The sequence below is a fragment of the Python bivittatus genome, unplaced genomic scaffold (assembly GCF_059951505.1).
Source record: "Python bivittatus isolate LINGU-HERP-01145 unplaced genomic scaffold, Pbiv_v1 ctg000670_np1212, whole genome shotgun sequence".
In the NCBI taxonomy this organism is placed as follows: domain Eukaryota; kingdom Metazoa; phylum Chordata; class Lepidosauria; order Squamata; family Pythonidae; genus Python; species Python bivittatus.
This window is the reverse complement of record NW_028277094.1, coordinates 7,733,412-7,747,945: the sequence shown is the minus strand read 5'-3', so window position 1 is coordinate 7,747,945 and position 14,534 is coordinate 7,733,412. Positions and strand designations below refer to the sequence as shown.

General features: G+C 45.2%; 1 protein-coding gene across 1 annotated transcript; it reads left to right on the top strand.

Annotated features, from left to right (window-relative positions):
• The first annotated feature begins 23 nt into the window (after window positions 1-23).
• Window positions 24-12,917, top strand: SLC25A43 (solute carrier family 25 member 43). Its single transcript, XM_015888719.3, has 5 exons — window positions 24-447; window positions 1,592-1,833; window positions 4,220-4,392; window positions 9,948-10,082; window positions 11,255-12,917. The coding sequence occupies exons 1-5, from the start codon at window positions 173-175 to the stop codon at window positions 11,429-11,431; spliced, it is 1,002 nt and encodes a 333-aa protein (XP_015744205.3). The 5' UTR covers window positions 24-172; the 3' UTR covers window positions 11,432-12,917.
• Window positions 12,918-14,534: the final 1,617 nt, after the last annotated feature.

Genomic DNA, 14,534 nt, shown 5'->3' with positions numbered 1-14,534 from the left:
GGCCCCGCTTCCCGCGCGCCCTTCCCCTTCCTGTCTCCCGCCCGGCTGACGCCGCCCCCGACCGCCCTGCCCAGCGGAGCGCGGAGCGCGGCGACTCTCGGCTCTCCCCCGGGGCCTCTCCCCGGCAGCAGCCCGGGCGCGGCGGGCATGGTGCGCCCGCGCCGGGAGCGCCATGGCCACCTGGAAGCGCGACAGCCGGCTGACGGCGCTGCAGCGGCTGGGCTGCGCCGGGCTGGCCGGGGCGGCGAGCCACAGCCTGACGGCCCCGCTGGAAGTGCTCACCGTCCTGGCCCAAGTTGGGGCGCCGCACGGGCGGCGAGGCGGCCTCTGGCGGGCGGCGAGCGGCTTGTGCCGAGCCGAGGGCCTGGGCGCGCTCTGGAAGGGCAACCTGACCGCCTGCCTGCGCCTCTTTCCCTACAGCGTGGTGCAGCTCGCCTCCTACCGCCGGTGAGGAAGGGAGCGCTGGGCGGGGGCGGGCGATGCCCAGCGGTGACCTGGGCACGGGCCGGGCGCAGCCCACGCACCTGGCCGGGGCGGCGAAAGAGGAGCAGCTGCCTTTGCGGGGCGCGCTCCCTGGGCGGGCCTCAGCCTGGGTTGGGAGGTTGGGCTGACCCGTTTGGGGAGCCGAAGGGGACCTGGAGCGCGCGGGAGCAGGAGGTGGGTTAATTCGGTCACCAAGCTGAACGCGGTGGGGTGGGGTGGGGGACACAGTCTCCTGACAGGAGGCAGCTAAGGAAAAAGGGATGATGCTCCGGAGATCGTTTGTCTTCCAGCCTTGCCAGCGTTTGTGGGTTTTATGGGTTAAGATTCCCGCTTCTTGGACCCTGTTCTGGAGGATTCTTAGCAAAAATGTGTTACCAAATTGCCCCCCCCCATACATAATCCTGGGAGGGAAAGCAAGAAAAAAATCGTGAAACTTTCCTTCCACGGGAGCTTCCGCTTTGATAATTCCTGCTTAATAAGGAAGTGATTTTTGGTTTCTTCCTGAAATCTTGCTAGGGTTATGCACAAACAGCTGATTCGAACACTTGGAAGGCTACCTTCACGTTGAGTCAGTTGGTGGTTTCAAAATCAGGGTTGTGGTTCCCCGTGTCAGCCTTCCTGCGGAGGCCAGGTCGGGAAACAAACTCCGCAAGAAATACTGGAACTTTCCTTCACGGAGCCTTGTTTCTCAGCCTCAGCCACTTTAAAAGGTGTGGACTTCTGGGAGCCAGCTGGGGAATCCTGGGAGTTGAAGTCCACATCTCTTCAAGTTGCCAAGGTTAGGAAACACAAGGCTACGGTTGCAGAATCTTGAAACCCTGGCCGAGTTCTCCTTGCCTCCCTCTTAAACCAAAGAGAGTTAAGGCAGACTCCATTTAGGTTTCTCTCTTCCCCCGCCCCCGGGCTTCAATCCACGTTTCGCTAAATGCCACGTTCCTTCTCCAAGGTCTTCTCTGTGGTTCTCTGCACCCAGGGATGAAAAATGACGACCCTTACCTTGAGATGGATCAGAGCTGAAGCTCCTGTGGAAGGAAGACTCCACAAAAAAGATGACTTCCTGTTGGCTTTTGACCAGAGCTGACTTCTCCCCCTGTTGATCTTGTCTTAGATGCGTAATGATGCTGATGGATGACTGGGGACACGTTTCCCAGTGGAATTCCATCGTAGCCGGGAGTCTGGCGGGGATGGTTGCGGCCGTTGCCACTTACCCGACGGAGGTTGTCAAGACTCGGCTCATTGTGCAGAATCGACTGGAACCTCCCTACAAAGGCATTCTTCATGCTTTGTATATGATTTATCAGCAGGAAGGAACCCCTGCACTTTATCGGGGTGTTTCATTGTCAGTATTAGGTATTTCATATTCCTCCTCTTTCCCCTGCAATTATCTTTGGATTGATTTAGCCTAGTGTTTTCCAAACTTGGCAACTTTGAGATGGGTGGACTTCAACTCCCAGAATTCTCTAAGATGTGTGGAATTCAGAATGCTGGCTGGGGGATTCTGGGAGTTGAAGTCCACCCATCTTAAAGTTGCCCAGCTTGAAAAACACTGATTTAGCCTTCGCTTCGGGACTTCAAAATTGTGTACATAACACTCCCTCCTCCACTTTTTCCCTCCATACAATCCTGTGAGGTAGGCTGGGCAGAAAGAGGGACTGCCTCAAAACAATATAATTGTCAGTGTAGTGATGACGAGAAGAAAATATGAAACTGATTGTCTCTGCTTATTTTATCTCATTCTTCCGTGGGGGAAAAAAAATCGAGAACAGCTTATACAAAGTCAGAGGGGGGGAGTCTCTGTCCATAGATCTGTAATCTAAATGACATGACCTAAAAGGATAAACAGATGGAGAGGGAAGAAGTTTAAAAACAACAATCCTCAAGCTTGGATGTGTTTTTTTTTTTAAATAGTAGATTTATTGACAAAGAACCCTTTTTAAATCAAACCCTATTTTAAATCAAAAGGGACTTTTCTTAGATCTCAGCCTCAGTTTATTACCCGTAAAATGGACGCATGAGAACTCTTCTGTGAGTCGCTCGTGCAGTTTTTCATCCTCCCAAGAACGACATGAGAAGTTTACCATTCTTCTAATATTACAGATGGGTTTCTATCGTATAGGGCAATGTTTCTCAACCTTGGCAACTTGAAGATGTGTGGACTTCAACTCCCAGAATTCCCCAGCCAGCAGGCTGGCTGGGGAATTCTGGGAGTTGAAGTCCACACATCTTCAAGCTGTCAAGGCTGAGAAACACTGGCATAGTGACGTACAGTAGATTTCCTTATGGCTATATCTAACAAGCCCAGAGACAAGAATGTGTGGCGTACAGAACACTACAGAGAGAGAGAGACAGAGATTCCCATCATGGTGGGCTAGCAAATTTCTTAGGATATCTGACCGACTATCTTTAACAGAAAAACTCTGGTTCAATACAGTGGCATCATCATTAACAGCCCAAATCAGTTTAGAAGGCCTTTCAGCTTTTCCGACCCCTTCGACATGCTGGGGGACATTTCCTCTGAACACCTTTGAATTGAGTTACAGCCGATGGCCAGTGTTCCTTGAGTGTTTTCTGAGCCTTTTAAGATCAATTGCTCTCCAACATTCATCTGTTTATCGTGCAACATAGCCATCCCATTGCCATTTCTATGGGGCCACCCACTTCATTATGTCACACTCACTTGTCTCTTGGGGGACCCATAGAATTCTTGTCCCGTGTTATGGTAAGCATTTCGCCATTCCCTGCTTCTTTGTGCCCCTTTCAAATTCTGTACTGCTTTTACGTTTAACCTCCAAGCTACATTACAAGTCACCACATGTAGGATGCACTGATTTAAACAATTTCCTCTTCCCACCATCGCTTTTCAACACAGGATGAAATTGTCAAAGTGCTCTGCCACCTATTTTACTCTGGCTCAGAATTTATTCTATGATACCACCCTCAATATAGTATATCTACAAGGTGCCATCAAGTTGGTGTCAACTCTTAGTGACTGCTGTAAATAGACCTCTTCCAGGATGATCCAAAATGATTCTTTTTTGTTTTTATTGTAAACTGCCCAAAGTCACTCGCTGAGCAAGATGGGCAGTGAGTAAATTTGAAATACAAATAAATAAATAAAATGATCAGTCCCTAACCTGGCACTTGAGGTGTTCCCACACTGCACCCATCACCTCTTCCAAGGACATTCCAGTGATTTCTTTAATGCCATCCATCCCATTTGCTCTATTCCCCTTCTGCTTCCCTCAGATTTACCAAGCCTAAATACTTTTGCTCCTAGTACAGTGAGTGTATTCCCAAATAGTTCCACAGATCGATTGTTACATCGTTCTCTAAGTGTGGTACTCAATTTTTATCAGTCCAATGATAGGTGAAGTGAGACATTGAACTCCGGTCAGTAACTGGGATTGGCCAGGCTCCTCATATCTTGGTGGATCGATTATCTGCCACCAAGTTGGTGCCAACTCTTAGCGACCACATAGATTTTCTCCATGACGATCTATCCCTAACCTGGTCATTCAGGTCTTCCAGTGGCGCCCCCATCACTGCTGCACCTGAGCCCATCCATCTTGCTGCTGGTCGTCCTCTTCTTCTCTTTCCTTCCACCTTTCCCAGCGTCAGAGCCTTCTCCAGAGAGCTAAGTCTTCCCATAACATGTCCTGGTGGATCAGTATATATATCTCTATCCCTGCCTCCCTATATCCATTACCAAATCTGTCTTGTCTGTCTTCCCTAACAGGTGCGATCCCGTTTTCCCTTGGTTCCTTCCTCGTTTACACTCACTTGGATAAACTCTGGGGTCAGCCCAGCCTCCGTTTCACACCAATGCAAAACTTCTTCAATGGCTGTCTGGCAGCTGCTGTGGCCCAAACTTTCTCCTTCCCCTTCGAAACGGTCAAGAGGAAAATGCAGGTATGGCCTGTCGCAGGGACCTGTTCCCGCCAAGGTGTGCAGCCTGACAGCTTGTTGAGAATAGTGGGGTTGTTGCCTCTCTTCGCCTGCATAGTGAGCTAGAGGTAAAATGATTCCTGTGTGTGTGGACACCGTGTTTTGCCTTGTCAAAAAGACCTGTCTGGAAACACACCTTGCCAGCTGCTTTAGCAAAAGGTGCTAAAGTAGCATGAAGAGTCAAACAGATTTGGAAGCCGTGTGACCTGCATCCCTCTCTTATAGAGTTCTCCATTTAGCACACTTTTCTTTAGTCCACTGCTCAGAGGTGGTGACCCAAATTCTTTCCTGAAGACTCTAGGACAGTGTTTTTCGAACCTGGCAACTTTTAAGATGGGTGGACTTCAACTCCCAGAATTCCCCAGCCAGATATGCTGGCTGGGGAGTTCTGGGAGTTGAAGTCCACACATCTTAAAGTCACCAAGTTTGAAAAACACTGCTCTAGATCATCTGCAGATGGCATTGGTATTTGTTTAATTACAAAAAGCTGACGTTTGATAGCATAATTTTTCCCCCTTGTTAAAATAAGAAGCAAACTGGCCATCTTAAGCTGCTGACAGTTTTAACACCCGTATTGTCTTCCCCCCAGAAAGTCAGATAGTTCTTCCTTGCCCCTTTTAATTGCTTCATCACAGAACTGGGGGTAGGGATGAAATAACCACAGCCCCCAACCTCAGAAACATTGCCAGCCCCCTCTTTCACTCTATGGCTACCGGAGAAGAAACACTTGTTTTTCTGAACCACTAGGTGGCGCCCTGCTGCTGCTTAAAGGGACACGGAGCCTAGAATTTCCTTTCCTTTGCAGAATTTCTCTCTCAAATACTGTATGGTCTTTATTTATTCATTTACTTACTTATTATTTACTTATTTATTAATTCAATTTGTATGGCCGCCCATCTCAACACGTGACTCTGGGTGGCGAACAAAATTAAAATAAAATAAAAGTAATTACACTAATACAAAAATTAAAATGCATAGTGGCTGAGAATATATTATATACCACAATCACTAATATAACCAAGAAACGGGTCCCTGCCCAGAGCCAGGTCTTTAAGCATTTACAAAAAGCATGCAGGGCCAGCAAGGTCCAATTGGAACTGGACTTGAGAGCCTTAAAACCAGTTTTCATTCTCATAAATGCTAAATGCTGAAGTAAGCAGAGTAACAAGAAAAGAATCAGCAAAAAAGAAAAAATGAATAAACAAACAAATAAAATTAAAAATAGGCTTTTTTCAAACCTATCAATAGGAATCTTCTTATATTAAAAGTGTGATTTCAATAGTGCTTCCAGGTCTCCCCACCTGGGCCGCATTTACACATTTAGTTGATTGTTTATCATATTTATATGGCCACCCATCTCACAAAATGTGACTCTGGGCAGCATACAATAAAAAAACATAACATGAACGATACTAAAAAACATCCCACAGTTAAAACATTAACATTATTATTAAAAGGCTGGGAGAGATCATTAGATGTTACAAACAACATCTTTAAACATCATTAAATCACCATTTCCTCGAGACCCCCAAGCCGAGCTTACTAAATCAGCTCCCTGAATTTCTTTAAGTGATGGCTGGTGTTACCCAGTGTGGTAACAGTTTGGAGGCCTACAAACCTTATAAATTCATAGATACATAAAACTAGGCAGCCCTGAGTACATTTATATGGGAGTATATTCTCAACTGAATGGAATTTGTAAGTCAAGATACTTCAGGTTTGGATAGATGTGAAGTTGCTTGTTCCCTTGCAAAGAAAATATTTAGGAAACATCAATTTACTGGCTCCTTCGTGTTCATCCTAATTTTATTCCTCTGTTTCCTCTCTTCCCTTTGCTCCTGATTGACATGTTAGAGAAAGAAAAGGTACAGTATAACTCTTTGGGGATAAAAGCTCCTGGTTTAGAGCCAAAATTGGCTCTATTTATTTGCTGCATTTATATTTATTGCATTGATAGCGACTTTCTCTCTGAGAGCCCCAGGGCATATGGGTGTGCCCCTTCGTTTTGTCCTCTCAACAGCCCTGTAAGATAGATCAAGCTGAGAGAGAATGGTTAGTCCCAGACCACTTAATGAGCATCATGGTTATGGTGCTGGTGGAGATGAACCTGGGTCTTCTGGTCTACATCTTGACTGGCATCTGAACAAGCAGCATTTTCCAGTGTTTGCTGAGTCTTTGATGGTTTTCCTTCCAGCTTTGAGTACTCAGGTGTTTGCAACTGAACTAACCTTCAAAAAGATTCTGTGCTTGTAATTTAGATTTTGGATTAAATTAAACTTCCCTAGATCTTTTTTTTTTTTTCCTTTCAATCCCTTGTTAGCAATGCTGGATCATATCTTCCACTTCCAAACCTCAACAAGTTCTTGCTCTGAATTCTCCTCTCCTGGAAGGATCCCCTGTAATCTCTCCCTCTCTCTCTGCTACGCTTTTATGCAGGTTTTACCCACACGACTTTTCTTAAAAGCGGTTCGTGTAGAACAATTAAAACAACAACATGTTCTCAGCAGAAGATTGGCGGGAGGGTTGCAGGGAGGGCCCAGTTTGGGGAACTGAGGCAGAAGAACACCACGGAATAACGAGAGGCAGCAGAAATTGTGGGACATCCTGTGGGTTTTAAAGAATGCTTGCAGCTGGATCGTCAGAGCCCTGCAGAGAACACTCTAATGCAGACTTGCATGTGGGAAATGCCAACGACTCATCTTTTGTTTTAAATTCAGTATGGGACTTTAGCCACAATAAGATGGGACATTCCACGTGTGACAATTTCATATCTTGTGTTTAGCTATAATGCAATTTGTTCCTTTGTGCTTGGCATGAGCACAACCCCGACTAATCTGTTTGGGGGATGTGTGTGTATAATTTTTATTAAAAGTTTTTTTAAAAAATAAAAACTATAACTAAATTAAAACAGAAAAATCAAAAAAGAGAGAAAGAAATAACAGAAACAGCTAAAAGTGCAATAGAAAAAGAAAGTAGAAAAAATTATTATTTTATTATTCTTAAATTATTCTTATTTATAATTATAAAATTATCCTATTATTCTGATTGGTTCAACAAGCAAGGGTTGGGGAAAAAATGTGCCTTAATGCGAGACACAAACTCCACCTGTATTTGCTGTGAAGTTTTTGTAGACATCCAAAGTTCGTTCATCTCATTTCCCAGGCATGGTGTGTTTTTTAAAAAAGACCGCCTAAAAGTTCTCATTTACTGCGGTAGATGTCTTTCTTTAGCAGGGTTTAGAAGTTGTTCATCAAATGAGAGAACACGCGGCTTGTTAATTGATGAAGAATTTGTTAACCTTAAGATGTGTTCCAAAGATAGTTGTACTCATGTAACTGATTAATCGTTTAAACCAGTGTTTCTCAACCTTGACCATTTTGAGGCGTTGTGGACCTCAACTCCCAGAATTCCCCAGCCAGGGAATTGAAGTCCACATGTCTTAAAGTTGCCAAGAGTGAGAAACACTGCTCCAGACCCACACAACCTCCAAAATGCCAAGAGTGTAGATGGTGAACATACCTAATACTCCTTCTTCCTCCTATTTTCCCCACAACGACAACCCTGTGAGGTGAGTTGGGCTGCGAGAAAGTCACCCAGCTGGCTTTCGTGCCTGAGGCGGGACTAGAACTCACCATCTCCCGCTTATTAGCCTAGTACCTTCACCACTAGACCAAACTGCAATTTAAATTACATTCAATTAATTAAAATTGTAATGTGTTTTATTAAAGATGCTGCTAATTTTTGTCCAAAAAGGAAGGGGAAGAATTAGGATTGTTTGCCAAGCCTCTTGTTTTACATTTATGCCCCTTAGTCAGTTTAAACCAGTGTTTCTCAAGCTTGGCAACTTTTAAGATGTGTGGACTTCAACTCCCAGAATTCCCCAGCCAGCCATGCTGGCTGGGGAATTCTGGGAGTTGAAGTCCACACATCTTAAAGCTGCCAAGCTTGAGAAACACTGGTTTAAAGGGTAGATTGTATATCCTATAGACAGGCAAGTCTTCTGCTTGGCCGGCACCATTAGCTGAGAGGTCATATTTCAGTAAACAAAACACGAGCTGCCAAGCTTGCAAATCATAGTTGATCCTCTATGGACAGAGGAGATCATTTAGGCTTATCACCTCTGGGAAGCTGTGTCTGCAGCTTGATTTATCTAAGGTGGGAGTCAGAAAAAGGAAACAACTTTTATTTTAAGTCATGCTTAAATGTTCTTGGTCCATTTGCATGTCAGCCTACCACACCAGGCAGCAGTGGCCCCCAACTAATAATGAGCAACTAATAATGGCCCCCAACTAATAATTTTTGTGCTAATATTACATATAAATGACGTATGCATAATCATGGTACATGGGAAAATTTGCACAAATAAAGGCTTTCTACATTACTTACGGACTATAATTGAGAGTGGAGGCTGGAACTATGATAAATGTTGAGTGGAATGAAACAGGTGGTTAGATCAATTCTTCTTCAGCATGTAAGTGCAGTCTTCCCTTCTGAAATATCCTATTTTTAAGGCCCTGCAAATAGAAAACTAGCACATCAGGAAATGTTTGTCATGCTAGTTTTCTACTTGCAAGGAGTTCTTAAGTGCAAGAGGGATATTTTTTACTGTGATCCTTTACATCTGGACTGGAACAACATAGCAATTATTTTTCCTTTTGCATTATTCCTTGCATATCTGGTTTGACTCTTCAGTGCTAGTATATTGTTGATATCTTCAAAGTTTCATGCGGCTGCTCTCTGAAGCTGAAGAATCTGGAAAGGAAATGAGGTCAGCCCTTAACAGCTTAACTTGCAAGTTTTGGCATTCTAGAGAGTGCCTCAAAAACATCACATCACATTTGTTTGGGAACGAGGCCAAAATTATTCAATTATTTCTCTAATATTACTGAGGCTGTGTTGGTCAGAGTAACAATTCTTGTGTTAAGCCAGTCTTATAGTTGCTACAACAAGAAATCATTCAACAAACAGACAATACAATAACATTGGTCCATATCATAAAAAATGTAGTCCAACATTTTGGTTTGGTAATGTGTAACTATAATAAGATTAAGTACAGTACAGGTAGTCCTCGTTTAGCGACTGTCTTGTACAGTGACTGCAGTTACAACAGTGACGAAAAAGTAACTTTATGACCCTTAGGGTTTTTTTTTTTTAAGAACCTTTATCCCTTTATTATTTTTATAAATAACATAAAGATTAACAACCTTTGCAGGTGTGTAAAGCAAAGGAAAGCTGAAGGAAGATGAGAAGCCCAGTCACGGTTTCACTTAGTGACCAAGTTGCGGGTCCCAATTGTGATTGCTAAATGAGAATGACCTGTGCTACCAAATTTGTGCAGACTTTGGCATTCAGATACCAGCTGTCCTTCTGAAAGCAATTCCAAATCATCATCTTCGGTGACGTTTTGATTGCATAAGATTGCCCGTGAATGATCAGGAGTTGCAGAAAATGGGTCTCTCTTATATGAAATGAGTTGATTCAACTGCTTTAAAAGCCTTCTCTGTTCTCTTTCGGAGCAGGCTCAGAGTCCTTGCCTCCCTTGCTGTGGCGGAGTTGATGTCCATTTTGCTGGTGTGATCGATTGTTTTAAGCAGACGGTAAAAAACAAGGGAGTCCTCGCCCTCTGGAATGGACTTACTGCTAATTTACTCAGGGTAAGTATTGCAGCCCTTCCTGGTCAATACCACTGGAAAGTAATCCCGCTGTTCCTACTCTTGTCATTTACTTTTTCTCTGCCCAGGTTTCATCATGTCGTTCTTAAATCTAGGATTTTTTTAATCCTTTGCCGCAGCCGAGTTCGCACAATACACAGTATATTAAGGACCATCTGGATTCTTTGACTATGGGCCAAATCACTGATTACAGTGCATAAACTCTGATTTATGGGTGGATCTGCTGCAGTCCTAATCTGTATTATGCTACCTCCATCTTTTCCCCTAAACCAGGGTTCCCCAAAGTGGTCAATAGTGACCCCCAAGGCTCAGTGGGACTGTCCAATGGGTCGATCTGGGGGTCTTCATAACACTGTTAGTTAAAGTAGTATTTACTAAATTATTTTCATGTTGCGGGGGTCGATGAACAATATGAAATTTCTTGAAGGGGTCAATGAGCTGAAGAATTTGGGGACCCTTGCCCTAAAACCTTTATGTGTGCTTATTTATTGTTTAACTTCCATGAACAACGCCTGACCCTAAATCTGAATCGTTTGTGGGCTGTTGAAAGTATCAATATTTTTCTTTTCTTTTTTAATGACATTTTGTGCAGGTTATTTTTATAATGCTGAACACCTTACTTCTTAAAGTTCAAGATGGCTTTCAAGGCTTCTCTTAATCATAAATGTCTTATATTTAATTATAATTTATTAAATTTGTACGCCACTTGACTCCCAGCAATTCTGGGTGATTATCTTGTTTTCAGTTTTCCTTTTTTATGGAAATACAAGATTGTTATACAGCTTGACAAAAGAGGCCATTTTTTGCAACAGTATCACAGTATATACTCTTCTTTTAAAATGTTTAGAGAGACACAGCAGAAACAAAATATCTTTTGAAAAAAAATACAGTAAGCAAGTGTACAAGCCCCATCAGTTAAAAGTGTATTATAACAAATTAAAATTTGTCATCACTGCATGGTTACTTCTGAGTAGACCCCTGGGTTTTTACCTTGTAGAAGCAGTTCCCCTCCAATTAATGAAATAAAATATTAATTGCGTGATCTACCTTTCAAAGATGGCAGCACTTTCTCAGAGCAGCATCCTAGGGGTAAAATTGTCTCTAGCAAGATTTAAGTTTTAAGGTCATTTTAGCTTTTGTGTTTATTTACCCAGATTGTCCCTTACTTTGGGATTATGTTCAGCACTTTTGAATTCTCCAAGCGGGTCTGCCTGTACCAGAACGGCTACACTGATTCCCCTTTGCGCTACGAACTTACGCCAGGCGTAGACCAGAGTTTACAGCCTCAGGAACTGCAAGACTTAAGGCTCCTTGGAAGAAGAAACGTCTAAGCCTCTGGATGCTTTTTTTGGACCAGCTTCCCAGCAGCTCCATTACAAAAGAGGCGCTGAGATTCACAGCCACCCACCTTGGCTTCGGCGGGAGAGCTGCTGAAGGCCCCAAACTCACCATCACGGGACATATTGTCCTTGTTCAAGACAGCCTGCACAACTGGACAGCCTCCCAAGCTGATGACATCCATCCGCTCTCGCTTGTTGCCAATTATTGAACTATTATCTAGCTATTGGTTAGAACGGTATGGCCGTTAGCCTGTGAACCCTGAAAGCACCACTCATTTTCCAGCACCGCCTGAATCGCTGCAGCGGAGTAAGGAAAGTCAGACCAGCGATGCGAGAAACCGTGGTTTGTCACAGGATCATTGCAAAGGAGCAGGACAAGAGGGCCAGCGCAAGACAATCTCATATACAGAAGACCGGAATCTCGACAGGGACTTTCTTTGGCATACGTCTGCCCTGCTAGAAGTGGAATCGTGTATGTGAGCAGGATGTTGCTAAAGAGGGATCTTTCTCCGCATCAAAATTCCTTAGCCATAGAAAGCTGGCTGATGGAGACTAGATTAGGGATGTCCCTGACATGCTCACTTTCCATAGGCAGGAATTTTAACAGGATGCTTGAACTTTTAATTATGCAAAACAGCCACCCCCCGCCTTAGATTCTGAAGTGGAACAGTCTGAGGAGGACTGTAGTATGTGCTGTTTGGATTCTGCCCGAGAGTCTTCCAGAGAACTGAGGTCTTAGGTCTCCTTCTGGATCCCAGAAAGGCAGCAGCCCACATTAAATGACCAACGTAGAGGAAAATTCCCTCTCCCTCCAAATCTTGGAATATAATGTGCCAGCGTGGGGAAGCGTGGTTCTTTCTCTTCCTTGTTATTCTAGATATGAGCCTATAGCTGTAAGGCTGTCAACAGTCGCTCTAAAATTCCTTGCAATATCGGGTTTGGTTTGGTTTCCTTGCTGCATACTTGATACTGAACTTATTAAACAGGAGGACAAATGAGAGTTGCTTAAAAGATGTGTCTTATGGTCAGGTGGCCTGCGCATATTAATTAATACATTGTACGATTCTCCCACTGCCTCAATCCTAGTGGACCATGGGCAGCTTACAGATAATAAAATCACAGCAATAAATAATGCATGATCTTTCATCATGGAAATGACAAACGTAAGGAATATATATAGGTGAATTATGCAATTGCCTTGGGCCAGGTTTTTCAAACTGAGCCTGATGGAGGTTCAGTCTTGAGAGACTCAGGGCAAAAGCAAAGAAAATAATCACTCAAATGTAGCAAGGAGCATCAATATCAATTTTTCTAAGGTACTCTCAGCCCTAGGAAGAAGGCACTGGCAAGTCACTCTGTTTGTTTATTCTATTTGTATAGCTGCCCATCTCAAACCACTGAGACTGGGTGGCGAATAATCCTAAAAATCAAAAACAATCATAAAAAAGAGTCGCTTTTAAACAAGATGGGCGGTGACAAATTTGATATATACATAAATAAATAAGAGCAGTTAAAACACAGTACAAAAAAGACATTAAATCCGAACAGCAGCCAAGAGATATTATAATCCATCGGCATCAACCTAGCCAGGAAATGGGGCCCTTAACGCACTCAGGGCCCCAGGCCAGGGCACATAGCCAGGTCTTCAAGGCCTTCCGAAAGGCTAGCAGGATCCAGGCCATCCTGATCTGAGGAGGGAGGATGTTCCAAGGGGCAGGCGCTGTGGCAGAAAAGGCATATCTGGTCCCTGCCAGCTGACATTCCTTGGCTGATGGGAACCGGAATAGGTTCCATGGCCTGATCCTGTTTGAAAAGCCCTAGCTAGGGTGTCCATTAAGTAGGATGTGAAGTGTTGAGGAGAGGGGGGGGAAAGCAACATTTGAAAAGAACTAATTCTTTTGGTTCTGGATTACGTGGTTCACCTAAGGGTGCTAGTTGTTGACAGCTCTTGTAAGGCAGCTGCTGCTTAGGGTATTTCTCTCTCACATGAATGTCGAAGAAGTCAGATACAAGCTGACCTGCTTTTGTCTGGATCTTGTAGACCCAAGGAAAGTAAGATATTTTTGGCCGGGGGGGGGAGGAAATCTTACCGTTACAAACTCTCTCAGCCAGGGCTGGGGCCAGAGGGCAGAAGGGATGCCTGCCTAGATCCCAAGATCTTTAGGAGATCCACCGCGCTAAGGGCAGTGCCATCATTCCCATTAAAAGGCCAGATGCTGTCCAAGATTTCTCCATTTCTGTCACCTCTTCCAGGTCAGGATGGGGGATGAGGACATACCACATCCCAGCACGTCCACATCCTAGGAAATGTATCCAATACATCCACCGTGTGAGACTGAAACACTGTTGGGGCGCTTTGTTGAGATCAACATGGTTTGTTTGTGGATCACTAAGCATGAACCCTCGCAGGCCAGAAAGGAAACAGTCCAATGGTAATAGACGTGGCAGTACAGTATGGAGCGTCGGTCTCCTGCCTGCTCCCCCCCCTTCAAAGCATAAGGACACAGCTGCATTTGGGCCAGGGGCTGCAAAAAAACCAAGACCTGCAAGGCCAGGTAATGGTGGCTCATCCACAAACCGGGATTAAGCCAACCACGTCTTAGCCAAGGGGAAGTCAGACCTGGGTTTTATTTATTGCTTTAAGCTGGCCGGAGTTGTCGCCCTCTGCGTGCTGAGACCCCCCCCCCCCGCACGCAGGGCGGCCCCCTCCCCGCCCCAGGCGGAACGGGCAGCCGCGGCGCCCCCGCGCGCCCGGGCAGAAGAGCCCGAAGCGGCTCACGCGCGGCCGGGGCCGGGAGCGGCAGCTGGGCGCTGGGCGGGCGCGACTCGTCCCCCTTGCTGCGGTCAGGCGGGGAGGGGCCATTTAAGGACACACCGTGTTCCTTCCCGAGCTGTCGCAGGAACGCCCTGCCCGTGGGTCGTTGGACGTCACGCAGGTGGAAAGCCGGCATCTCTCCGGAGCGATGCCCGGCTCCATCGCCAAGGTTACAGCCGGGCTCCTTCGCGGGTTGGGCCGGTCTCGCCCGCCCGCCCGCCGCCCGTCTCGGCGACCGGGACTCGGCATGTCCCGGGCCGGACGCGGCCGCCGCCCCTC

What these genes read in the sequence shown, in the direction of transcription:
- SLC25A43 (XM_015888719.3), top strand. Translation starts at nt 173, where the DNA reads ATGGCCACCTGGAAGCGCGACAGCCGGCTGACGGCGCTGCAGCGGCTG. An exon ending in CAGCTCGCCTCCTACCGCCG is followed by an intron (nt 448 to 1,591) that starts GTGAGGAAGGGA and finishes ATCTTGTCTTAG; the next exon opens with ATGCGTAATGATGCTGATGG. An exon ending in TGTTTCATTGTCAGTATTAG is followed by an intron (nt 1,834 to 4,219) that starts GTATTTCATATT and finishes CTTCCCTAACAG; the next exon opens with GTGCGATCCCGTTTTCCCTT.